Raw genomic sequence first — 25,418 nt, forward strand, 5'->3', positions numbered from 1 at the left:
GTCAGTGTATGCTTCCTTCCATCCAGGTACTCTCCTGTTAACCCCGAAGGGGTGTGTCAGGGGGCAGAACCGGGGGTGGACAGAACTGGGGTTGGATGGACCTTATTATAAAATCATAGAACCAAGTGTCTGAAGGCACACATCATGTGTATTCCCTGGGCCTCAGGCCTGAGATTAAAGGACCTATTCTCTTTATCTTATCTTATACACTAAATTGGCCTGGAGTCTTTTTTCCCTGCGGTCTCTTAAGGCAACAGTAGTAATAGTCACCTCAGGACTTTTTGCACAGATAATTTGTAGATCTGGTCATCACTGTGTACAGGCACTTGGTTTTCAGTAGATCAATAACAAACAAATTAATGTTTGGGGATGGGGAGATTTTCACATATTTCCAATTAGCTGTTTTGTAGAAAATATCCAGTGGTGTAGTAATGAAGAATCCATTACTCCAAGTACTTCATACGCCTTATATGGAGGGGCATATTTATATGAATATAAATCCAAGAACACATCAGGGCTGTGCAGGGAAAGAAGATGCAAGCACTTTCCTGTAGGCTTTTATCCAGCATCATTCTGAAATGTCTCAAGCCATGAAGCTCTGGTTACTTCCCTGTTGATTACTTTCCAACAACTAATGCAGAAGGTTTTTTCCCTGATATTCTTTCTGAAAATTATTTTGTATATGATTTGCTATAAGAAAAGCCACTCAGACAGGATGGTCTTTTCAGTGCTGACCTAGAAATAAAATCCCACATTGATTTGTACAGTGGGAAGAGTTTTATGTGTGACAGACCAGAAGGATAGCATCCCTTTCTGAACAGAAATTCTGAATCCCTGTATCTGCTTTCCAACAAGTTCCCCTGCTATACCAAGCTATAGAACAAATAAACCTGGTTTTTTATCTCAATTATTAATCTCAGAATTGCTAAATACTTTACCGGGGTAGCATTCAAATGCAAAACAGACAGCTGAAAACAAGACTTGATTTTTAATGGCTCATTAACATGAGGTAGCCTATGGTCCAGGTGATTCTGAGCACTACAAATGTAGAGATAGTGCTAATCATATTTTTCATTAGTGAATCCTTTTTATTCCTACAAACACACACACACAAGTTATTAAATCTTTATCTATACTATTTAATATCTTTTTGAGCTTTAAACTTTCTATTTATTCAGGGCTGTATTGCAAAGATATGTTATTCAGGTGACTTGAGAGCATACACTTCCCTCTATTTGTCTGATGTATCATCCAGAGAAGAAATCCAGAAAAATAAATGTAACCAAATTTATCAGACTAATTTGTACTTGGAGTATGCAGCTTGGTTGTATCTTTCTTTAACAAAAAAAAAAAGTGAGGTTTACCAAGGCAACAAGAAGCACTGAAAATTAGCATTTTAGGTATTATAAGTTTTTTATAATGCTTGTAACTTCAATCCAAATGTGCATAATTTTCAATATAAGAATAAGCTGCCAGTGAAGTTTGAATATCCAGTTTCTCTCAAGCCTGAAGAGACTCAGAGATAAGGTATTTCATTTGCTCCAGTCACAAAAATTGTACGTAAAGGAAAGAAGAAATGGTACTAAGTTTTGTTGAACAGATCAGTTCCATGCTACTTATAAAAATTAAAGCAGTCCTCTTTTAAATAATACAGTGTACACTGTGGAGTTTGTGACATACAGCCTGTGACAATACATGGAGTGTTGGTGTAAAACGGAGCAAGTAAATCTTCTTCAAGGTGCTAGAGAACTGGCCTGGCATTCAGCTGTGCTGGGAAAGTCATAATTCCCATTTGGCTGGACCCAGCTCTGCTCTCACTTTTATGGATTTAAATTGGGGTTTACTGTCATTGAAGTCAAGTGACACTGCAATCAGAAAATGGGGGCAAAAGCCTGAAATGTGTTCATTGATACACACTTGAACAAAGTCTGACCTATTGCAATAATGGAATTCATTTTCTGCCTGCTTAAAGTATACATTTCTTTAAAATAAAAGATTTTGTCAAAAATCTGAATTTGTGACAAGAAAGTCTGAGCTGGTGATAAGAGACTGAGGAATATATTTGCTGAAAGATATGAGGAGTCCTTTGCCATCTCACCTTGTCAAATTTTCATTCTTCTTGCATATTACAGAGGTACTGATCTTGATGAAGATCAAGATGTTAAACAGGGCTATGAGTGCTGCTGGCAAGAGGAATGACCACAACATCAGCTTTTGCACACTAAAATTCTGATTTTGGTCCAGTGCTGCAAGCCAGCAACTTTTAATATAAAGAGAGGTAATTTCAAAAGGTATGTTAGACACATTATTCAGGATACCAAAACAAAACAAAGTAATATTTCACTTTTCATCTTGGAAGACCTATTAGTGCTTTCTAGGTCTTGTTAATTGAGCTCTGAAAGGCAGCCATTCCTTGAGAAATGAGGGCTTTCCATCAAGCTTCTCTTTCTCTGGGGAATGCAAAATGATATATCAAACTAACTACATAGACAAATATAATAAGGTGCAATATAACTATCCAAATAGATATCTGGCCACCATGTGCAGGTTTATCTTTAGGGTATATTTTATAGTAGAGCTAAAGAGTAGTAGGGGAGACCTAATGGGCAAAGGTTGAAGCAAAACAGGGACAATTTCAGGAGGGGAGGGTTATTCTGTAGTAATCTTTACCTCTGTACTTTGTCATTTGCAAATAATCTCAAGTCCATACTCCCTAAATGAGTAGCATTAACAACCACCATCTGGAAGGTGATTTTTGTTTACACTTCTGAAAGAAGTCTACCTTTCTTCTGTATCATCCACTGTCACCAAGGTACACTGGAAGCCTGATAGCCTGCTTTGGTATGCCAGCACTCAATTACCAATGCCAAAAACACAGGGCAAATGGGGATGTAGTTATTTTGGCCAGATTTCAAATAAATGTGAGGATTAAGTTTAAGTAGTTATGCACTTAAATGAAGGTTTTGAATTTCAGTTAGGCTAAGAGTGTCTGCAGCTTGCATTTAAAGTCACAGGGGATCTTGAAGAAGGATTGAAGGAAGTTGTAGATCCAGTAACTTAAATCCTTAGTAAGGAGAAAATATGTTTCCTTATAGTGAATGTGTAGCTTGAGCGAATAGTTTTATTTCTTTTAGGTACTTAGATATACAAAGTAGTATACCAACAATAAATCTAGAATTAATAATAAGCCATCCCAAAAGGTGTGGAATAGCAAGTGTTGTAGTAACATGTAAACTTACAATTCTTTCTGTCGGTAGTTTTAAGCTTTTCCTCCTCTGTAAGTAACTCTGAGTGTTATTGCAACTACTATGGGAGGGATTCCTAATTAATAAAAGAGATTAGCAACTTATTGTTTCGTTGCATTCCTTCCACACAAATAGCTTCTTGCCTCCTAAATTCCATAGATTTTAAGAGCTGTGTTTCACCTGCCTTGCACTAAGTTAAATGGGTTTTCTGTAGCCTAGAGAAAAGGCAGGACTGATGGTGGTGAGCACTATTTTTCTGAGGACAGCTCATGTCCATGACGTGCTGACTTTTACCATTAAAGACCTTCAACACAATTTCCTGCAACAACAGCAGTGGTGAAAGAGCAAACTCCTTCCTGTGCTGTGGCTGAATCCCTTATCACAGCTGTGCAATCCTACCCTCTGGTCAGCAGTGAGAAACTAATTTCAGAAAATTTTGCACCAAGCACCATTACATTTCATACCAGATTGATGCAGAGCATAACTTTTGCCCTCCAAGAAGCACGGCTATGCAGGTTTGCCTCCTCAATGCCTTTGCTTCACTTCTTGTCTTCCTCAGCTCCTGCCTACCTGTTCACTAGGCAGCACATCTCATGGGAAGGAACCTCATTCACAAGTTTTTATCTGGGTAATAAACATGCTTCCTAAAGTCTGTTCCTTCTTCAGCCCTAACAGAGAACTTCCAGACTGCCAAGCATTTACTGTGTTCTCAAAGCAGATACACAAAGCAGTGAGTCAGAATCATCCTGTTTGGACATGTGTAACTAACTAGTCACGGGACACAGTGAAGAACCTAATACTGTGCTGTCATGCAAATATACTTGGAGCACAGTGACACGTGGACAGGCAATTTTTGCTGGACATTTTCCAGCTTGCACATATAGTCCAAATTCTAAATGTTTTAGAGGAATTGCGTCTGCAAATGCAAAACATAATAATGAAACATTGAGGGTTGAAAACTGCTTGGTGGGAGCCATCAGAGCAACACACCACACATGCTGAATACACAACATGGAAAAGGCAGGTGTTCCTGTGCACTGTATTACAAGAGTTTCTTGAAGGAAGCTGAGATTTTCACTTTTCATTGCAGGCATCTGTCTGCATTCTTCAGTTCTCCAAGTAGTTCCCTTTCAGCTTGCAGTGTTGCTACTAACTGCTGTACTGACTTTAGAATGTGTTGTTTGGTCATTAATAAATAATAATATAATAATGGCCAGTCTTCGCGAACGAAGATTTGGGGAAAGGTCTTTCACCTTTCCAGCCTGCGCAATGGATTTCTTAGGTGAGACACAGCCTGCGCTGAACTGAGCCCACCCTTTAATCCTAAGGTTCATCTGCCGGGGCCAAGCACGCTTGGACAATGGCAGTGAGGTCCTCAGGACGTAGGTTTGTTTAGAGTGACCTTCTCATAGATGGATGGCCTCACAGGGCTAACGAGCTCCATCTGCCTGGGAGACCGAGGAATCGAACCTGGGTCGCAGCAGTGAGAGTCCTGCATGCTAACCACTAGGCCACCAGGGGTCCCAATAAATAATAGGCAATAAATAATAGGCAACAAATAATGACAGTCACTCCTTTCTTTTGGATGTATTCAAGGCTCTCGCTGAGGTCACAAGGAACCTCAGAGATATCTAGATTAAGAGGTTTAGTGCATATATGCAATCACCATATTTGAAAGATTTTTTTACTTAGTTGGCAGAAATAGATTGTTTAATGCCTTGATTACTGTGAAAATTTCTCCTGCACACAGCAGACCTGTGCTGCTGTGCCAGTGACCAAGCTATGGGTTTCACTGCTGTATCGGGACAATGGAAACAAGCTCAGTTTATACCAGTAGTGTGAGCAGAAACAGGAGATTATTAAATCACATGGCACTAAACCAGAGAGAGACACTGATTCTAGTTGCCCTCTGCTGATCCTGTATCTTTACAACTTTCCCTGGCTGCACTCTGTACCGTGAGAGTTGCCATACATACAACTTTAAATCTTACCCCATCCGATTACTGACATGGTTACAAGGAAATGTCCAGGCAGCAGCTTCATGGCTCTAAGCAACAATAAGTACAATTGTGCAGAACTGAGTGCCGTCAACGTAAATGTTGCCAAGAAAAAATAGCAGAGTAGGACAGTCACAGCTGTACACCAGGAGTCTGTGGGAGGATCTACTGTGTCAGAAGTGAATAAGGTGTTACTGGTGTTATCATAAGGAAGGTATTGCTGGTGGTAGCTGGTAGTATCACTGCTGTGATTCCTGGCATTATGGTTTTCAATTCCAGAGATGAAGATGATGTTAAAAATGAGCATTAAAAACAGAGACTCGCTAATGTCCATGTTACAGATGACTTTCGAGTTTTCCTATTGGTAGGAATATGTTTGGGAGAAAAAAGTAGAGCAAAATAAGAAAAATTGTAGAATATTTCCTCATTTCTATTTATACTAAAAGCACGCTAGAGAGTACAGACTTTAATACAGACAGAAACCAAAACAACAACTTTTTTTCAAAACTGCATCATCATTACTTTCAGCCAACTTACCAAATCCATCAATTTTGTCTGATTTCAACTAGAACAGAGAATACCCAGCAACTTTTAGGACTGGGCCTTGTCTAAAAGCAGTTTGGGATGCATTTTCCTTTTTCCACTCTGCTCTTTTTGAAATCCTTTTCTTCAGTGTTAAGAAGTGAAGTAGCATAAAACACATATTTCCCAAACATTCTCCAAAGTGCAAAGAGAGTAATAAACATCCACTTCCAAACTTCTTATCACAGAATCAATTAGGCTGGAAAAGATCTCTGACATCATCGAGTCCAACCTATGACCCAACATCACCATGTCAACTAGACCATGGCACTGAGTGCTACGTCCAATGAACACCTCCAGGGACAGTGACTCCACCACCTCCCTGGGCATTATATATATAATATATGTATAATTATAATTATATATTATATAATTATATATAATTAAGATTATAGTTAAATAACTGTATATAATGTAAATAAATATATATTATTATAAACAAGTGCACGTAAGAGGCAGAGTCTGGAAGTTCCTACAGTCTTAAAAACATTGACCTTGACGGAATTGCTCAAATCTACATTAGTACAAGTAGGATGAGAAACATGCATTCATCTCTAATAACTACAGCTCTGTTGGCATGACTTTGCTCCTTGTTCAAAGGGGAATCACATGACACCATTAATCACAGGCACATCCATTAAGGACATTTGTTGCAATCGTATTTGTATTAAGTCACTCACAATTAAACAGTAGCACAAGCAGTTACTGGCTAAAAGAAAGATAATTGTTTAGAAATTGTAACACAAGGGTACAGGGGAGGTCAAGCTGGTGGTGGAATGCTGTTACCCATTTTTAAAGCATAGTATTGAGTGAGATAGTGAACTGAAAACTCAAAATGTATCCACAAACTATATATAGAACAATGTATTGTAACTTAGTGTAAAGTACTTGCAGTTTTATGTTTTCCCTCTTACCTAGTGAATATTTGAAACAAAATGATAGTAATCAGGCCAGCCATGGACAAATCAAGACCAATATAAGAAATATACTCCAAAGGCTTTGCATATATATATTTGATCTGAAAGGCCTGGAAAACAAATTGTATCAGATATGTCAGATGAGAAGAGATACATTTCTTTCTGAAGTTTGTGTTTCTTGGTTGCACATAAAACCAAAAATGGTTTAGTAAAGTTATGACTGTTGCTAGCCACTGCCAAAATTTTCAGATCACACAAAATTATTCTGGACTTCGAAACAAGAGAAGCTTTTAAAGAAAGCCAAAAAGAGTTTTAACAATGTAAATCAAATATTTAGCGAAAAAGCAGATTAAATTATTCATAGAAAAATGCAAGGTGACACAGACTGGAAGAAACAGCTTTAACTTTTCATACTGGTGAACATTCTGAATTTTGGCTTCTCGGTCTAAGGTAAGATGTTACAGATAATTATTAATTGAAACCAGTCTTTGTATATTGACAATAAAGCAGCAAGTAAATGTAAATTTATTTGGTGGAACAGAATATACTCTTGAATTTGCATAAACAGATGGCAATCTTCTCTATAATGCAGTCACTTTGTGCCATAAAGACATGCATAAGATAAAGGGAAAAACAGAAACAAGTAAATAGTACAAATATGGAAATGCTATTTTATGAAGACAAAGTAAAAAGAAATTCTGAAATCCTGGCCCTGCTGAAGTTAGTGACCACAGATATGTAATTTTATCCAGGGTGTGTTTTGTTTAGAAAAGCTGAAATAAATACTGAAAGAATAACAAACGTCAGAGACAGACAGTCATTCCTAAATAGTCTTGTTAGTACAAGAGAGCAGTGTATAAAACTTTATGATAACAGGCTTAATATTTACAGAGCAATTGCTTTTTATAAGCATATAAGCAAAGGAAGTAGGTAATGCTAAATCCTTTGAGTTATTTACCCAGCACAAGGCAGTGCCACGGCCAGCCCAGATTCCAGGCTACTCTACTGTTTGTCTGAGGCCACTTTAGACTTTAGATATACCCTCACTTAACAATCAGCTGCAGCAATAGGGGTGCAGAGCCAGGACTTGCCAATACATTTGGCTCTCCAGCAGCTTGGGCACAGCTTGCATGTCACAATTTGCAGATCTGCCACAGGTCAGAAGCAAGTACCTGGGGACATCTTACATTCCTGTGCCTTCTAGCCCAGTGTGTCTATCCCTCTATATATCAACATGCTGGTCTTATAGTTAAAAACAACCAAACAAATGAAAAAAAACCAAAAGAGACTCTTCCCATTAAAAAAAGTACCATGTACTACCATCAGGACAGCAAAATTAGTTGTATGATTACACCTGCATCTCAAGAACTGGTCTCTTCCTTTTGCACAGCCGGTGGTGCTCCAGTCATTGACGGAGTAGTCCCAAAAGACACAGACATGATCACGCAGCTGCAGTTCAGATGTGTTGTACTATGGATTGGGATTGCAAGGAGAAAAAGTGGCTACAGAAACATAAAGAGATAGGCACCAGCAAAGAGCGTGTACTGACAACAATTTGATTTTAAAAGGGGAGATGACAGCTACTAAGAGATGCATGTGTTTCCAGTAAACCTCATGAAAGATATCAATAACAGCATAATTTTGCATTTTGAGCTTACTTTATGTGGCTTTCTCAGCCAAAATTGCCAACAAAGTCACCCATTTCTGTGAATTATTCAGGTAACTCGGATTCAGATTCCCATTGACTAAGCATTAAACAACTGCCAATTGAATTCTGCCTAAATCAAACAACAGCTTTCAGAAATCAGTAGCATTACATGACTGCCAACCGGAGCTGAATCCACGCTGTAACAGGAAGCAAACACTGATAAATGCTGTGAACCATCCCCTCCCCTCCTGCATCACAGTGGCGCTCATGCAATCATACATCAAACAGCACGCAGTCATTTTTGGACAACATACTTCTTCAGGGTACTGCAATTAGAACTGCATTTTAATGAACAAAAAGCAGCTTAAAGTGCAAATAAGAAGTGAACACAACTATTCACAGTATTAGATAGTTCAATTAAAAGTGAGGAATAATCGTAGGAGTGAAAAAATCAATTATAAGTTTATTTTAGTAATTTCCTTAGAAATGACACATTTCCCATGCGCTTATCTGTACTTAGCTGTATGTAACTATATATATCCATACTTAACACATGGTGATGATTATGATCTGTAATATGGATGCACTTGAGCTTAAAAGCTTTGTTAAATATTGTAAGAAGAGGCCAACTACTGTTTTCTGGAGAAACGATGCCAAACATGAATACATATTATCTAAAAATTCAGGTTTTTTGGCAAATGGACACTCACATAGAGCATTTCCTGCAAGAAAGCAGTAACATCTGGAATCAGTCCCTGGTGGAGGAAGTTGAAACAAAGCACACAATGATTTTAACTGGAAGCCGGAGTTAAAAGATAGTATGAAAGATGAACACTCCCCATATTGGTACGTATATTGGGCCATGACAGTTTTGTTGAATTTTCTTGTGTTCCAAAGTTTTGGTAGTCTCCTGGAGAGAAAAACTGTCCTCCAGGTACCTGGTTTTTTCATTCTTGATATAGGATTAATGTACCCTAGGACAAATCTACTCTGGTATACCTGTAACTTTTTATGGAATACTGTTTTGCTTGCAAATGTCCTAGGTTAGCAGTACTGAGTTGGTAATATCAGCTGTTAAATGCAGAAGTTGAAAAATGTTTTCTATGCCACATTTTCTAAACACCCTTCATTTATGTCACCTATACATCCTACAAACTCTGTCAAAATGGGCTGGTTCAAAACGAACATGGCATTTTATACAGAGGCTTACCTTGGGACCGAAGGCTATTCCAACACTGCTCGCTGTTTCGCCATCAATGTCTCCAGAGATGATTTGTTTAGACAAACTATTGCAACTCTGATAAATCCTTGGCTGGATGAGTTTGTAGTTTTGATACAGGACAAATCCAACATTTCCATTGTCTGATGAACCTTTGCAAGGCAAAGAGAAAAGCAGGTACAGATAGCAGATATCAGAGAAGCTGGTGCTTTCAAAGAAGCCTACACTATGCTGTTTCACACATTCAGAATTTACAGGAAATTTTTGTTAATATATTTAATTAAAATTCATATGAGTAGCACAGAAGAGCTGCTTTCCCATGAACCTCAAGAGACATCTTCAATTTTTGCTGAGGTGGAGTGTGAAAATAATTAATACCCTTCTCTTAATATCATTTCTGGAGAAAAGTACTGGTAAGTTAGGAAAATAATATCCTAAATCCCAATATATACACACACTTCAAATGGCAAGGCTTTTAATAACACTAAATGAGAAATAGTCACACCAGGGACATTTACAGTTAGTGGGAGGTTAGAGGATAAGTTAGAGGAAGTTAGAGGCTGGCTGGACTTTTGCCTTCAGATCCAACTTTTGAACTCCGTTTCTTTTGCACTCTTCTAGCAAATTAGAGTTCATCTAAGTGATCTAAATCACTAGTCTCAATTGTTGCTTGAGTGAGGGAGCAAAAATCCTGGATTATATAATGGATTTTGTTATTGATTTTATACTTGAATTAAGATCAAGAGAGACTGATTTGATCTCTCTCTGATCTGATCATCAAGTGAGACTAATGTAGCTTTATATCTACAAAAAGATGCACTTAATATTGAAGGAATGTGTTGGGGGGGGGTTAAGAAAAGCTGTGCTTTCAATTTAGCTGTCTTGAGGGAAGTGTTATGATATACTGGTATTATGATAAAGGCTCTAATTACATGATCACAATGTTTTTCCACAGGATTGTTGTCTGAAACAGTGAACAGAATGTACAGTGACTAGATAATGAGCTATTCAGTGATTCTTTTATTGTCGATGCTGGGAATGTGAAGCTACCTGATTTATCTCTTCAAGTCTTTTCTAACCCTGGTGAGAGGATTGAATTATTAATTTCCCTGCAGGCTTGCATTCAAATGATGTTCAGCATTATGTTGTCTAAGTGCTCCACTAACTTTGCCTTCATTATACTCTTGTGCTGTGATGTCTCAGCGTTGCTGACACTACACTGAGAGACTGAGGACAAGTCTGCTGGTTTCAGGTGCCCAGTCTGAAACTCTTGTGATGTCATAGAAATGCACGTTTGAAGCTCAGCTGCCCCACACCCCTCAACTTCTGAAGCAAATGAAGCAGAGGAACTATAACCTTTTTTTTTTCTCTCCTGGTCAACACCAATTTATCCTCTGAGCACTGCAAATAGTAAGTAGTGGACATCTGGAAATATCCCAAGTGCCTGTGCCATTAATGGCTAATCCAATTTGGAGGTGTCAGGATGTGTATGTCCTGGCTGACACCTGACAGTAGTAGTAATTTTAGTTGAAATGGTTGATGTCTTCTGATTTCAGGCAAAGTAAGTGTGTATTAGTTCTTGATGTTTGCAGAGGTACGGTCAAAGATTCATTACACTCTCAATTTTAGAAAACAAAACAAATGAAAAAGTCCCAAACACCAAAAGCATTCTGGCCATTATGTGTATGTGTGCATTCATCTATAAATAAAATTATCCAGCTCATTTGACATGTGCATTTCTTGTACCACCATATGGCATCAGCAGGCATAAAGACCAACTTGTAATTGTTTATGTTGGCTGAGGGTTTTTTTCCCAAAGGAGATTTTTAGTGAATATTCATTCAAAAATTTCCCAGATACAATTTTCAAAAGGAGAAAGAACTTACTGTTACTTAAAATGTTGAACAGTATCTGAACTTCAGTACTGAGGTCACCAAGAAGCCCAGGAACATTTTCCTGTATTTCTAGTTTTGTTGACTGGCACTTCCCCAGTGGTGTATCTGCAACAATCAGCAGTATATGCGTTAGAATTTATGTTTCAAACTGCTGTGTCCAGGTAAATCCAACAACACACAAGACTTACTTCTCTGTGCCAAAAACAGGATCATAGAGGAGCTTAATTTCAGTAGAGCAGACTGGATTGCAACATTGGGCTGTGAGATGTTGCCAGTCAAAGAAAATTCCTCCACTGTTTTTGTGAGGCTGCATCAAAAAAATGAGTGGGACAAAAGCTACCATTTTTTGTTAATGTAAAGCTACAGGTTCAGTTTCTGAACTTCCTCTCTGATTTGGTTCTCCAGTGGGAAGTGCTCCGCATTTCCTATCCCCATCCTTTCTCCAAAGCAGAAGAATCCAGCAATGTTTATATTGGTGTAAATTGGATATTGCATGTTGGAGTTGAATGCTAAAAATATTTTGTCTTGTTCATGAACCACTTTCGTCCCGAAACAGAAGGGAAAATGCAGTCAAATACATCTAAAGGAAATGGCAAGAGCTAAAGTTACCTTGATGTAACGTTGACAAGATTATTGTGGATGAATTCTGTTTCATTGGCATCCAAGAGTTGACTCACCGTAGCCATTACTGCCACAGATGCCAGAGACAAGCAGAAAAAAAGGCAATATTCAAATGCAATTGAAATAAATCACCCCATGTGCTACACGGTGGATGGGCAAGGTAAGAACACTTAACAAGCATTGCTTCAAAGTACACACAGTAGAGTAAAAAAGTACAGGAAGCCGTTTAAGAGAACACAAGCTTTGTGCCAATGGGTTCATAAATGCCACACTTTTATTAATTTAGATAGTTAGGATTAAATTATTAGCTTAAACATCAAGTGATGCTCATATTACAATTTCAAATAAATGCAAATCTAAACAACCGATAGGAAACAAATTTGCATTCAGCCCTGAGAACTGACCCAGTTCCACAAGTATGCACTCAAGACCACTTAAATAACTCTGTTAAATAGCAAAATTAATGCATTTGTTTGTCATGTTAGGTATAGTTGAGAGGAAAGACGGCGTCTTTTCTCCTGGTGGGGGCACAGAATTGATATCCCAGATAGTAAGCCACAAAGCCACACAAGTCTTATTTTAGTCCTAAGAAGTCTCACCTGAAAGTCTTCTGAAACATTTGGCTTTTCCATAATCTGCACTGCGACGTTTGCAGCAGCAGTGAAGTTTTGTGTGGTCAGTTGGTCTGGCATGAAGGTGAGGATTTGAGTGTTACTTGCAATAGCTGAAAACTTGCTGGGGCCTTCAGTTTCGACCTGTGAGGAAAATGCCATTGAACAGAAAGAAAATGGGAAAAGGAACAAGAGTCACCACTTCTACAACATTCTTACACAAAATAAAAACATACAAGTAATTGGTGGTCTAAAATGTTTATGTTCATGTCAAGTATGTGGTGTTTACAAATTCTCCCTAGAGAATGATTTCATGAATTCAAGGAGTAGCTTGTTTTGGAAGGGAGCCCTGGAGGTCCCCTAGCCCACCAGGGGTGGATGAGATGAGGCTGCTCAGGGGCTCACTTTGAATACCCACAACCTCCCTCAGAAAAGTGTTTGTTTGACCAGTGTCAAGGGGAAAAATTTTCTCTTACCTAATTGGAATTTCCCATATTGCCACTTGTCTCTGTGGCCATTCATCCTAAAACTGCATACCTTGAAGAACAGCCTGGCCCCATTGTTCTCCACAATTTGCCATGAGGTAACTGCAGGCAGCAGCAGGACCTCTCCTTTGTCTTGAGGTCATTGAGATCCTGAGTCTGTGAACTTCTGTACACCTTTCACTATTCCTTAAATAACCAGAATAGGATTTTTTGAAAAGCCATCAGAAGGACTTGAGAAATGTCATCTGGAGGAATCGTGCCTCTCAACACAGTGTTTGTAACCTGCACTGAGGACATTATTCTAAATTCAGTATATTATATATAGTGTCAGCTTGGAATAAATGTAGGAAAAAACCCAAATAAAATGTTCCGGTGCTGGAGGTACTAATAAGAATTGCTATAAGTACTGGCTTGGTCTAGTTTTAGTTAGTTAGCACTTAATGGGTAGAGCGTAAATGTCTATAGCATCTTAAGAGTCTAAACACAAAAAAAGATGAGGCATTAGCTATATGATATATGAAGGTATAGCTGGATAACAATAAGATTTAAAGGGACAGAAAATCTGCTAATCATCAGGTCAAGTAATCTGTTTCCTAATCCTGTCAGTGAATAGTTTAATTGAATAGCTTCAGTAACTGAATTCTTCTCAAATTGTTTATGTTGGAAAGCTGTCAAGATTAATTCAATCATGTAGTTTTGACGTGTTTGTAAAGCTTGGAATGGTTGAAAATAAAGGTGAATGTGTTGCATGGGGAGGAAGGAAATTTGCACTTATAGTTACTGCAGATTATATTGTTTGACTTGAAAACATCTGCATATGCATCACAAACAAACAGTGCATCATGAACACCTGTTTTCACTGTTCTGACTTTTAGCATGACCTCTGACTCAAAGTAAATATTTCTGTTTAAAAAGAATCAATCCTTTTAAACCTTGGCTCTGGATCACTGGCATGAACACCTCCTTCTCCCATTCCCTAGCTCCTCAAGCGGCCCTCGGCTCACTAGATGGCAGCCCGACATTACGGCTCCCAGTAAAACCCCATATTACTGATGGCAGAAGAATAACCTTATGTTGTAACTTACTGGTATTAGAAATAGCTACTGCTAATGTTATATATGAGTTTGAACCATTTAGTTAAGGCTATGTACTGCAAAAAATGTAATATTGAGCTTGAGGGTCTCCCAGCAAAGGATCGAAGCAGGTGAAGCATTGGGTTGAAGGTACAGTAGTCAAGCAAAAATGCACAAGGAAAGGGACTTCTTTTACTTAAAAGGACTGTAGCTGAGGGGGAGGGGGGGTATTTTTTTTTCCAATTGGGACTAGTGATAAGGAAATGAAACACAGAAGCAGAAGAAGAGAAGCAGTCACTGTAATGTGCTTAGTCATGTTCAGCTCTCCATGTTTTGCAGATATGGCACAGCTAAATCTTTGAGCAAGGCTTAGGGGTTTATGGATTTATGGATTTTATGTAAGGCATTCATACAAGAGAGTTTAAATTTGAATTCTTGAAGGGCAGAAATGTTCTATCCGTGTTCAGCTGCTCATAGAGCTGAATGGAAAGGCTTCACTCTTAATCCATCTGAACGTGTTGGTGTCAGTCTCACTCTCATGCCAGTCTCCTCCAAATCCCTTGCACATTCTTACAGATTTGGCATCCTGAGTCAGCATCACCTCCATTCAGAGGCAATTGCTATGAACTGGGAACCTGACTGAGGAAATTGCAGGCCAGTTAAGAAATATGGAATGGGATGCTGTGTTCAGACAAACCCAAGCAAAATAAAATAATCACCATTGGAAATTCAGGCCATTTGCAAAGCGGACACATGCCAAGAATGCCACTGAAAAAGGCTTTGATCAATTATTTTGCTTTCTGCTAAGTCTTAAGAAACATAACATATATATTTCTTGCCTCAATTTCCTATCCCCCCTCTTTTTTGTCCCCTGGGATGATGCAGAATCTCAGACACTGTTTAAATAGTAATTTAATATTACCTGTGATACTAAGGAGTCCAGATTTTCATTACAATTCAGAATTTGGTGGGGCTTTAAAGTAGGATTTTTCCCTTCTCTGGAGCACATCTGGATTTTTATTGAAGCATTACCTGTAATTTTGTAAAAGCAGGAAGAAACACATTTAGTACAGAGGAACTTGCACATGCACATGACCTCATTGGGAATCAAAACTGTACTGTGGGTGTGACACCCTATCCAGGGTTATTTTCTGCTTGCTTGTGAAAATTTGTCTCTCGATTGACCATCAATTATTTAACTAGTTGTTGTTCTCTTTAGAATATGTGTTTTACATTCATATACACAGTCTTGTCAGAGTGGCTGACATTCTTTATGTTGAAATCAGACAAGTTTAGTTATGCTAGAGCTGCAGAAACACATCTTCTAAATGGGAGACACCAGCATCAGCACTGAAATATCAGAAAGAGATTTTAACATGTCTTGAAAAGCATAATTTACATGTTATGAAAGAAATGCAAAGGGCACATGGAGCAGCCGTGCAACACTTACTCCTCTACAACGTCTCTGAAAGCTGAGACAGTTCATGGAACCACAGTTGATATAAAGCATCCTGAATCCTAATTGTAAATAGTAGGATATAAACAGATTGTTTTCCTATCAAAAGGCTGTTCAGGGGCAGATACTAACTGACCTTCAGCCCAGCCCCAGTCAGGCATGGATCTGACTCAGCCTGTGTACTTTAAGTTCTCTGCATTTGGGGTAGAAAGTTGTGTGGGAAAGTTCGTGTTCCTGCTGCCTAAGCTATGCAATTCTGGCTTGAAACACAGACTTTGCATCTTGTCTGATAATCCAACATCTTTCACAACCTTTACATTCACTTTTAGGAACTAGAAGCAAAAGGAAAGAAATGCATACCATTCACAGCATCAGGTTCACATTTTAATTTGGAGTTGCCATACTTACCCACTATGATCCGTTCAAAAGTAAGGGGTTTTATATTGCTTTCAGAAATGTTCACTGTGCTAGTACTGTCATCACAAAAATTAACTGCACAGAAAGAAAAAGTAACATATATCCAGATGAAAAATTTCTAGCACAAGGATCAGTTTTCAAAAATTAGGGAGTGTTGAGACAATAGAAGCTCATTGAATCTTTTGCCCTAAATTAAATAAAAGCAGTTGGGTAAATCCTGCCTAAACCCAAGCTGCTAAGCTGCCACAAGTGATATTTATGAAGTCAGTGAAATCTTAAAAGTCCATCCTCTTTGCCATCTCTCCTATTTTCACTGCTTTGGTCCTAGAAAATTTGTCAAATATTATAAAGCTTCACTTTCAGTGTCTTGATACCCAGGCAGAAACCAGATTTGGTAACCTACTGCCACAGAACACAGCAGGTGGCAAAGATACACGTTTGCTTCAAATGGGGCTTGGACAATTGGTGGGGAACAGTTGTCTGGTGACTCTGAACCACGATGGGCCAGATGGGGCTTTTGGTTCAGGAAGTCGCTGTCCTGCTGGCTGCTGGAATGGGACAGGTTGACCACCCCAAACCCTACACCTTGTCTAGGCACACAGTACTGCCTACATTTAAAGGCAGGATGATGTGCTCAGTTGGACCCATGGCCTGACCCAGTACAGCAGCCTATTACAATCTCAAGTCATACCATATTGCTGTAACAGAGCACAAATTTACCTTGTGAAACTACAAACACTTGGAGAAAATATTGCAGCACACAGGCGGAAAATTTTTGCTTTATCTTATAACTTGCAACATCTTGGTTTTACTAATGTTTGCTGATTCAGACAACATTTCAGCTGACTGTGTCCCATTAGCAGGACTGACTCAAAGAAGCATATTTATGGTCAGGGTCCTGAGGGGAGCTTAGAACACCTGGATGTTCTCCATATTCTGGCACAGGCTTCTTTGCTAACTCACATAACTTTCTGTATCATTTTCTGTAGGGTCTCAGTTTCCCCATGATACAATGACACTTTCCTTCTACAAAAATTATTATGAACAATAAGGATGCATGACACTGCAAAGATGAGGTCTGCCTTATAGCACCATATCTGACCCTTGCTTGCCAGAAGGTGGTTAGCAGGACAAGGTGTTAAAAATGTGGGGTGGAAGGAAGCTCTGGAGGACATCTAGGCCAAACAGAGGCTCCACATCCTCATGTTGCAGTGTTGCAGTGATGTTGCAGCGACACGCTACCTTTTTAAACCAAAGCATTTCTCTTCATGCTCAATCTCAGCCATCCCAAACTGCAGTTTATGACTGTTGCCTCTTGCTTTCCTTCTGGTGTTACTGAGAAGGATTGGTCTTTGCAACTCCCACTCAGCTGAAGATTGCTTTTAGCTCTGCCCTCAGCCTCCTCTTCAGCACAGTGAACAAGCCCAGCTCTCTTCAGTGCTCCCTGCATGCCCCCTGTCTGAGGCCCCCTCACTGTCCTCACCACATCCTGTTGGACCCTCTCCTGCTTCCCTAAGTCTGGTTAATCTGTGTTACAGGTGGCAAAACAAAACACCTATTTCCCAGTGATGCCTCACCAGTGCCAGGAAGGGAAGAGTAATAGTGTCCATCGACCTGTCTGCCTCCACATAACATAGCTGCTCTTCTGCCTTGGCAATGAACCATGTGCTCTTGGCTCATACTGAACTTGGCATCCATCATCACTCCCAGGTAGCTTCCAGCAGGCCTGCTCCTCAGCCAGCAAGTTCCTGGTCTGTACCAATGTGCAGTCCAATGCACAGAGATCGGCACTTATTCTTGTTGAACACTGTGAGTTTTCTGCTGGAGTGATCTTCAGGTTTCTCAAGTTCTTTTGCATCGAAGCTCCAGCCATGCCCCAGTCTCAGCCATAGCCTCTATCCACCCACCAGAATGTATGATGATTTTTATTCCGTCTTTTGGCAGAAATAGTAAGTGTTGTTCAAAGTAGTCATTGCACATGATGCTGCAGCTTCAGGAAACAAAAAAGCACAGTCTAAGCAATATCAGGGAAATTGCAAATCTTAGAAATTTCTGAATATATTATGGTATTTGTTGTGTTCATCAAGCTCTGAAAATGTTAAGATTTTTTAAAAGAGACTGGAAATCTTGAATGGTTAGGGGGTATTCTGCAGCAGAAATTTCGGTAGGGAAGGGATTGGTGGACCTCAGGCTCTGAAACATGGATCCAAGATCTGGGGTATCTCCAGAGACTTCACAGTCAATCTCACCTGGTTTCTAAGTGAAGGATGGAGTTGGAGTCCCTTTCGATAATGTTCACAGTGGATATTGCCCACCTGTGTCCTGGCTGCAGTGTATGCCTTGGAAATAATGCAGAAAACTGGAGTTGAGGACTGCCATTTGATCTATTTGATCTGACATTTTAATGCCTGTGTTTGGAGATGCTGACAAGCTGAGCAAAGCCAGAAAACTCAAAAGTAAATAGCACTGCCAGGAACATGTGCCATTGTATATTTCTAATGTTGTCACTGAACTAAAAAGATTGCCTAACTTCTTACTCTTTAATGGCATTCATAGAACTGGAAGATTATTGCAAACTATAGGGGCTGTGCCACGTGGCGGGGGTAATTCTGTTCTTGGCACACATTGTTCAGCTTTTGCTCATGTTGCTGCTATGTAGCAATTGTGTTTCAGGCTGTCTCAGCTACATTGCAGCCAGATGTGTGTGATGATAGTGGAATAACATCTAAATGTCGTTAGGTAATGTCCGTATTACCCATCAGCTTTTCAAAACACACTGGATCTCCACTGGAAATCTTACAGAAAACTCCTCCAGCAATTGAGATCTGGGTCACCCAACTAAGCAGCTGTGGAGAACATTTGTCTCTGTGGGAGCTGGTGCCTGGTTGAGCAGTGCTGCCCCACTGCTCAGCAGCACTGTCTCACTTGCCAGGCACAGGCACATGGCACATGGGGCCATATGGCATAGGACTGACACTGCTTTGGATTGGGAGCCTGGGAACCCACAGGATACAGGGGAAGCTGCAGCACAGCCCCGAGCCTCTGTCTTGCTCAGTGAGCGCCTACCCAAAGCAGCCAGGGAGACAGCTGGGTAATCTGGCACAGAAGATCCCGAAACCAGGAAGGCTGCCCTGAAAACACCTGAGCCCTGGGCTGCCTGCTGAGGAGCCGCAGCAGATGGCTGGGGCAGCCTCAGGTGAGAGCAGTGGTGGCAATGCTTCCACAGCTGGGCTGGGGGCAGGGGTCTGGCTTTGGAACTGTTAGTCACGGGCTTCAAAGGAGTGTAAGGAAAGGGAAACATAAAAAGGAAGACAGGAATGACACTTCTTTGAAAGAAGCAGAACAGAAAAGCAGGTAGATGCGGGGTAAAAAGCCCTATGTTTACCCCTGAAGGTGCAGACACAGCTGCCATGAGGCCCGTGCACCAAAGGGCAGGTGACAGCAAAGGGCATCAGCCTTATCTTTGCCTTCCCTGAAAGAGGCCCTCTGTAACAAGGTGACACTCGTAGGATCTGTTAATCCTAGTTGAAGCTGTGCTTCCTGGTAACTTTTCTTAGCCTACTATTCAAAGTCTCATGTAGCCTTTTTTTTTTCCCAGAGAGAATCTGTGTCCTTCATGAACATAAATTCCTGAGTTGACTAATGCAGTCACATCTACTACATACACAGTAAAACTCATCAGGCTCCAGTAATTGTGGCATTAGCTTAAAATCACAGGGTTCTCCTGGCTTTATTTTAAGATTCAGAGAACATCTTCTTTGCCTTTGTCTTTTAAATTTTGCAGACATTATTCATCTCAAGAATCCATTGATTTTTGACCATATATATTTCTAAACTAAAACTAAACAATTTTTGCATAATACTATGTTACCATGAGTTCATTGTTGATGCTAATACTTGTGGTTAAAGTCTGAATAAAGAAACACTACCACTATGCACAGCAAGCAATGCATCAGAGAGGCAAGGAAGTGTTCTCCAGCCCTGAAGTAGCTGCAGTTTTTGCTTGCAGTTGTGTAGATGTTAAGCATAAGCAGAAGTATCCCCACGCTGCACTGAGAGTTAACTCCCATCTCATCTGTGTTTAGCTCCATCAATTCAAACAAAGCTCTGAGCATATACTTACATTAGCTAAGGTAGATTATTAATGACGTATGTCAAATAATCACTGTTTACTTTTGTGTCCCTTCTTGGACTTGGGTATGTTCAAACCCTACAAACATCTGAAAAGTCTCTTGAAGTAAATTTAACCTAATGTATCCTTATATAAACTTTTTTTTAGGTTTCTTGGTCTCAAATCATATCTGACTCTCTGCTGGACAAGCAGCCAGGAGTATTGGATTCTTTCTATGAATTTTGAATGTAGGTCCATGCAAAATTTTATGTCACAGAAATTGAGTATTTTGCTAAGAGGAAACACTGACCAGTTTTCTGCTCCAAGTTTGCACATGTAAGTGTTTTACAAGGCTGCATTGACCTGATTTTCAGATATAGACTATGCAAATCTCCAATATTCTTTTAATAATTTTTTCTGTAATGCAAGTCACAATGAAAACATGAACAGGTGCTGTACAGCATGTCTTGCTTATATGCATGCAAACATATAAGCATATGCGAAGTGAAATATTTCCACTTTAAAATGCAATTATTAGGCTAGATAGAAGTTTATTTTTGTCTTTTTAAAAATAAATCAAATTTCTACCAGAAAAGTGAGAAAATTTCAAGACATTTCTCAAAGTTATATCAGAGGATTCATAATCAGTGTACAGATGTTGCAAGGGAAACACTCCTGAGATTGCTTGTCGTCCTGTTCAGTTTTACAACAGCATGCAAAATTTGGGGTATCTCATTAAACATCAGTGTAAGAAGAAAAATGTTTGCACCTGAGAAGCATGCAACATGGATATAATAATGTTTGTCAGCAATTACATTTAAATATTTAAGGAAAGGAAGAAAAACCCAAAGAGTTCAAATAGGGTAGAATTATGTTTCTTACCTGCTTTAAACCTGAGGAGCTGCCAAATACACAGTGCCCAAAGGGTCACAGTCACAACACGTAATTCCAACAAATATTCTGTCCCAGTGGACGGAAGGCATGTTGTGGAGCAGACTGTCTGCTATGCTATGAAATGGTAATATACATTCATAATCTTGTGATGGATAAACCATTAACTGCTTGTCTACTGATAAAACTTTGACCTTTTCTATTCCACCTAGGAAAAAAAAGTTTTGGCATGTGCGTGTATTACCTCCTGGGAACTGACTCAAACCAGGCCTGCATATACTCTGGGGAGGGGTGTTGGCTGGCACCAGATGAAATCGAACCAGGCACTGTTTCTGGAGCTAGCACACAGGGATTAGTCCCTTTTGGCCTCGGTTCATTTGCTAGCACAGCCATAACCACCAGGCTCTGCAGCAGAGTGGCCATGCAGGACCCAGGGAGGATGCTGTTGGAGGGTGAGAAAAAGGTCTCTCCTCTGCAGAAATGTTCCTCTTGGTGCTGAAAGGAGGTGGAAATGCTGTCTCTATTAGGACTGCCCCAGGTCAGGCACTTGGCACACACTTTCAGGACAGTATAAGGCATTTCCATATTACATAATTTGAACAGGCGGTGCAGAGCCTTGTTGCATCCCCTCTGCGCGCTTCCAGTGTTATATATGGTTATATATGGTCAATCAGACGCAGTGGCACAACTGGGGAAAAAATCTGCATGGCACACCTGGGAATAAAATCCGTGTCTTCTGATTCATTCAGAAGAGAGCGGGGAAGCAAAAGAAAATGGGTAAAAGGCAAAAGTAAAATGTGAAGGGGAAAGAAAAGTTATACCACCAGAGCTGCCAAAATCAGCATCTTTTTCTGCATACTAGTGTGTATCCGGCTGACAACTTCAAAGCTAAGACATGATATCACAGTCCAAGTAAAGAAAATAGAGTTATTTTAAGAAAGAGTTGGAATAAACACTGTCTTTTTTGTCATCAGCAATCAGTGGATTAATTCCCCATGTGTGAGTAGGGACAGTACCTTGTTTTTACATGGTGTTTTTCATTAGTGAGGAAAGGAGGTTTGTTTGGCTTTTTTTAATTACTGAAGCAATTCCATCTCAGTTTAAAAAACAAGGCTCAAAAATCTGATGTGACATGCCAAAGATGTATGGAAATGCAGTCAAAAGAAAAGGCTCAGGTCTCTTGGGATGTGGCCCAATGGTCTAGACACTAATACTCCAAATACTGCTATTAATACTACTAGATACTACTGTTTCTTTAACACATTACAGATTGTTATGATGATTTTTCTTCTTATCAAGAGTAAAGATAAGTAAGATAAGTTATGCATTAAATCTTCCTGGTGGCAATCTGTGAGGTATTAATAATAATACTCATGCTCATATTCAAAGAAACTCATACAGAAAATAGAAAAACACATCTAATGTTTAGTGATCGAGACATTCCATATTGAAGAAAGCACCTAAGGAAAGACTGAGGAAATGCTGAAATAATTAGATTACTTTTACAAATGGGAGCTCCAAAATTGTTAATAAGCTTCTTCAGACAGCCAAATGTCTTAAGTGTCTGCTCACAGAGGTTTTAGTTAAAGACAGGCTGTGCAACTACTGGGACAAACCTCCAGGTGGGACAAGGCTGCCTGCTGTCCCTCCGGGCGCAGCTCTGTCCAGCTGTGGGTCTGCCTGCCTCTCTGTGGTAGCCCTTGTGTTACGAGTTTGCCTCTTGCCCTAGATATTTCCTTTCTCTATGTTATTCTCATTAGCATGGAAAACAGAGAAGGGAAAATATCCTCCGTGCTGGGATCAGCACAGATGCACAAGGAGGGCACAGGGACTGTGACACCCAGCTGATGAGTGGAAGTCTGAGGGTGGGAGGATGCAGCTGTCTCCTGGCCATCAAGGGGCCATTTGAGCCTTTTCCCAGCCATTGAGGGGCCCTTTGAGCCTTTAACTCAACGAAGTGATGGTTGTATGGCCCAGCTATCTCACTGCCGTCAAACTGTGCAAAACAGCAATGCTTAGCTGAAGAGAACGTCTCCTCCTTGTCCTGCTCACAAAGAATGCTTGGGACCCTTGCACATGTTAATTGCTTTACTACCTCTCACCATAAACAGTTAAATGTTTGTTTTTCTGTGGTTGAAAGGGACAAGAATGTAAAACCGAATCTAAGAGACACACGGGAAGATGCTCATCCCTGAGCAGAACTAGTACAGACAAAGCAGAACCAAAGTGTAATTTGGATCTTGCAGATGGGGGAACTGAGTCACAGAGTAGTTCAGTGACACTAAGTTAGGTTACATCCATAAGCTTATCTAAGCTAAGTCTGAGGTTTGCAATATATTAAAAGCATACCCAGCTTCTGAATCACAGGTCTGAGTCATTTGCTAATAGAAATGCTGCTAGATGATTGCAGATATTTTTAAATGACGAAATAGGAAAGAAATAGGAATTAATTCTCATGGTTACTTACATTGCTGTTTCTGTTCAATGGAAAGAACATCCCTGCTTCTTTCCTTTTCATAGCTGTCATAACGGATGTCTTTGACTAGTATGTTGTGTTTAGAGATATGAAATACTGTAAGTCCAAACCCTTTGTTTGCAAGCCCAGGTTTGCAAATGGAAGACAGTTTGTTAACTGGGAAGTTGAAGTAGGATTGTGAGAAAAAAGATTGTGAACTTCTAACTTTGCATTAACGTTTTATATAAAAATTAGGGGGGGAAATGGCATAAGAAACCAGATGGCAAAACCAACACAAATCAATAAAAACATTTTTAAAGTTAGTGCACTTTTATGTATGAAAATATTAAACCGTGTTTATATAATAGACTAATCAAACTGAAGGGAAACCTTAATACTTACAAATGTGTATATGTGATGCAGCTGCAGGAAGATAAAACCACTCTTGAGTGACTGGATATATTTCTTCTGCTTTCCTCCATTTCTTTTAAGCCTTAATTAGAGCCAGATGTTTCTTATTACCTTTTTTTTTTGTTTTCAGGCATGCACAAAGTGCTGTGCCAGCAGTAAACACCATCTCTGACTTTTTTTATGTGTCAACTGCATCTGGCTGAGTCAGAGTCACAAACCAGTAAAATTCCAGCACAGCAATGCAAGCTTTCACTCCTGCTGTCATTCCTGTTTGGAGCGGGAAATTGGCATTGCCCTTTCTGGGACTGATGCACAGGAGACATAAAAATCCAGCGTGTTCCTGAGAACCTTGCCACTGGCAAATGACGCTGGAGGCAGACTGGAATGCTGTATACCATGAACACAACTGCCCCTCCCATACTCTTAGAGTGCTGGGAGTGATTTCTTGTGCTTAATTGCTATTCAGTTGTATAGAACTGCAGTCTGTTTTCTATTTCTTTTTTGTCCTCCTCAGGGACTCAATGGCTGGTAACTACAGCATGTAGAAGTAACCATTTCTGCTCCAATTTCATGCCCTTACTGTGATATTGACCTCTTAGGTGCCATCTCTGGCAGAATATTTTGGCAGTGGTCTATATGTAAGAGCTTTCTTTCCAAACCAAATTGCAAAGTAGTAATACTGTAGTATTTATAATGATGTTTTTCAACTACTTTTTTAAACTTATTTTCATTCTAAAAAGTGTATCAAATATAGAAATCCATGAACTGCAACAAATACCTAGCAAACAGATAGAAATTACTGTTCCAAAAAGTCATCTGAGGACAAGTTATGACTTACTTGACAAATATTAGGCTTTTTACTCCCACATATTTTGAGCAGGCACATATTGTACCTAGAATAGATTACAAGGACAAATTTTCCAGCAGTTTTCCAGTTGTCTTTCTCCCTTTTAACAGATGTGCTGTTGTTGCACAGTCCTTGGGAGTCAGGCTTGCTTCAACTACTGTATATGCTAAAGGGCTTTTTGGATAAAAAACTCTTCTGTTTTCTTCCACCAATTTTTGTACCAGTAATTTCCACCCCAACTGCTGTAGTTCAGAGGAACTGAAACGTAGCAGGAGGGCATTAAGGTACCAGATACACTGAAGTTTTCTAGTGCCTCAGTTTTAAGGGTGATGAACCTTAGGATTTAAATTCTTTGCTGTCATATTTGCTCTTAGTTCAAGCTATGTTTAGTTACAAGGAAAAAAGTATTTATTTACAGAATACAGAACAAATATCACAGTTTCTAATGACAAGGTAGTACTGACCTTTCTTGAATTCAAGTGCAACTTGTTCAAATGTCTGGGTGGGTTATGAGAGTAACCTGTATATCCCACCCCA

General features: G+C 39.6%; 1 protein-coding gene across 1 annotated transcript; it reads right to left on the minus strand.

Moving 5' to 3' along the window:
- Positions 1-949: 949 nt before the first annotated feature.
- ADGRG7 (adhesion G protein-coupled receptor G7) lies at positions 950-21,260 on the minus strand. Its single transcript, XM_027681555.1, is given in 17 exon segments — positions 950-1,094; positions 2,099-2,260; positions 3,240-3,321; positions 5,237-5,554; positions 5,557-5,600; positions 6,739-6,851; positions 8,062-8,211; positions 9,600-9,760; positions 11,495-11,608; positions 11,692-11,810; positions 12,113-12,205; positions 12,725-12,879; positions 15,216-15,325; positions 16,110-16,241; positions 17,744-17,914; positions 21,160-21,212; positions 21,214-21,260. Coding segments are annotated over 17 exon segments (2,169 nt in total).
- Positions 21,261-25,418: the final 4,158 nt, after the last annotated feature.

Source organism: Neopelma chrysocephalum, unplaced genomic scaffold (assembly GCF_003984885.1).
Source record: "Neopelma chrysocephalum unplaced genomic scaffold, ASM398488v2 Primary Assembly neopelma1_60, whole genome shotgun sequence".
Taxonomy (NCBI): domain Eukaryota; kingdom Metazoa; phylum Chordata; class Aves; order Passeriformes; family Pipridae; genus Neopelma; species Neopelma chrysocephalum.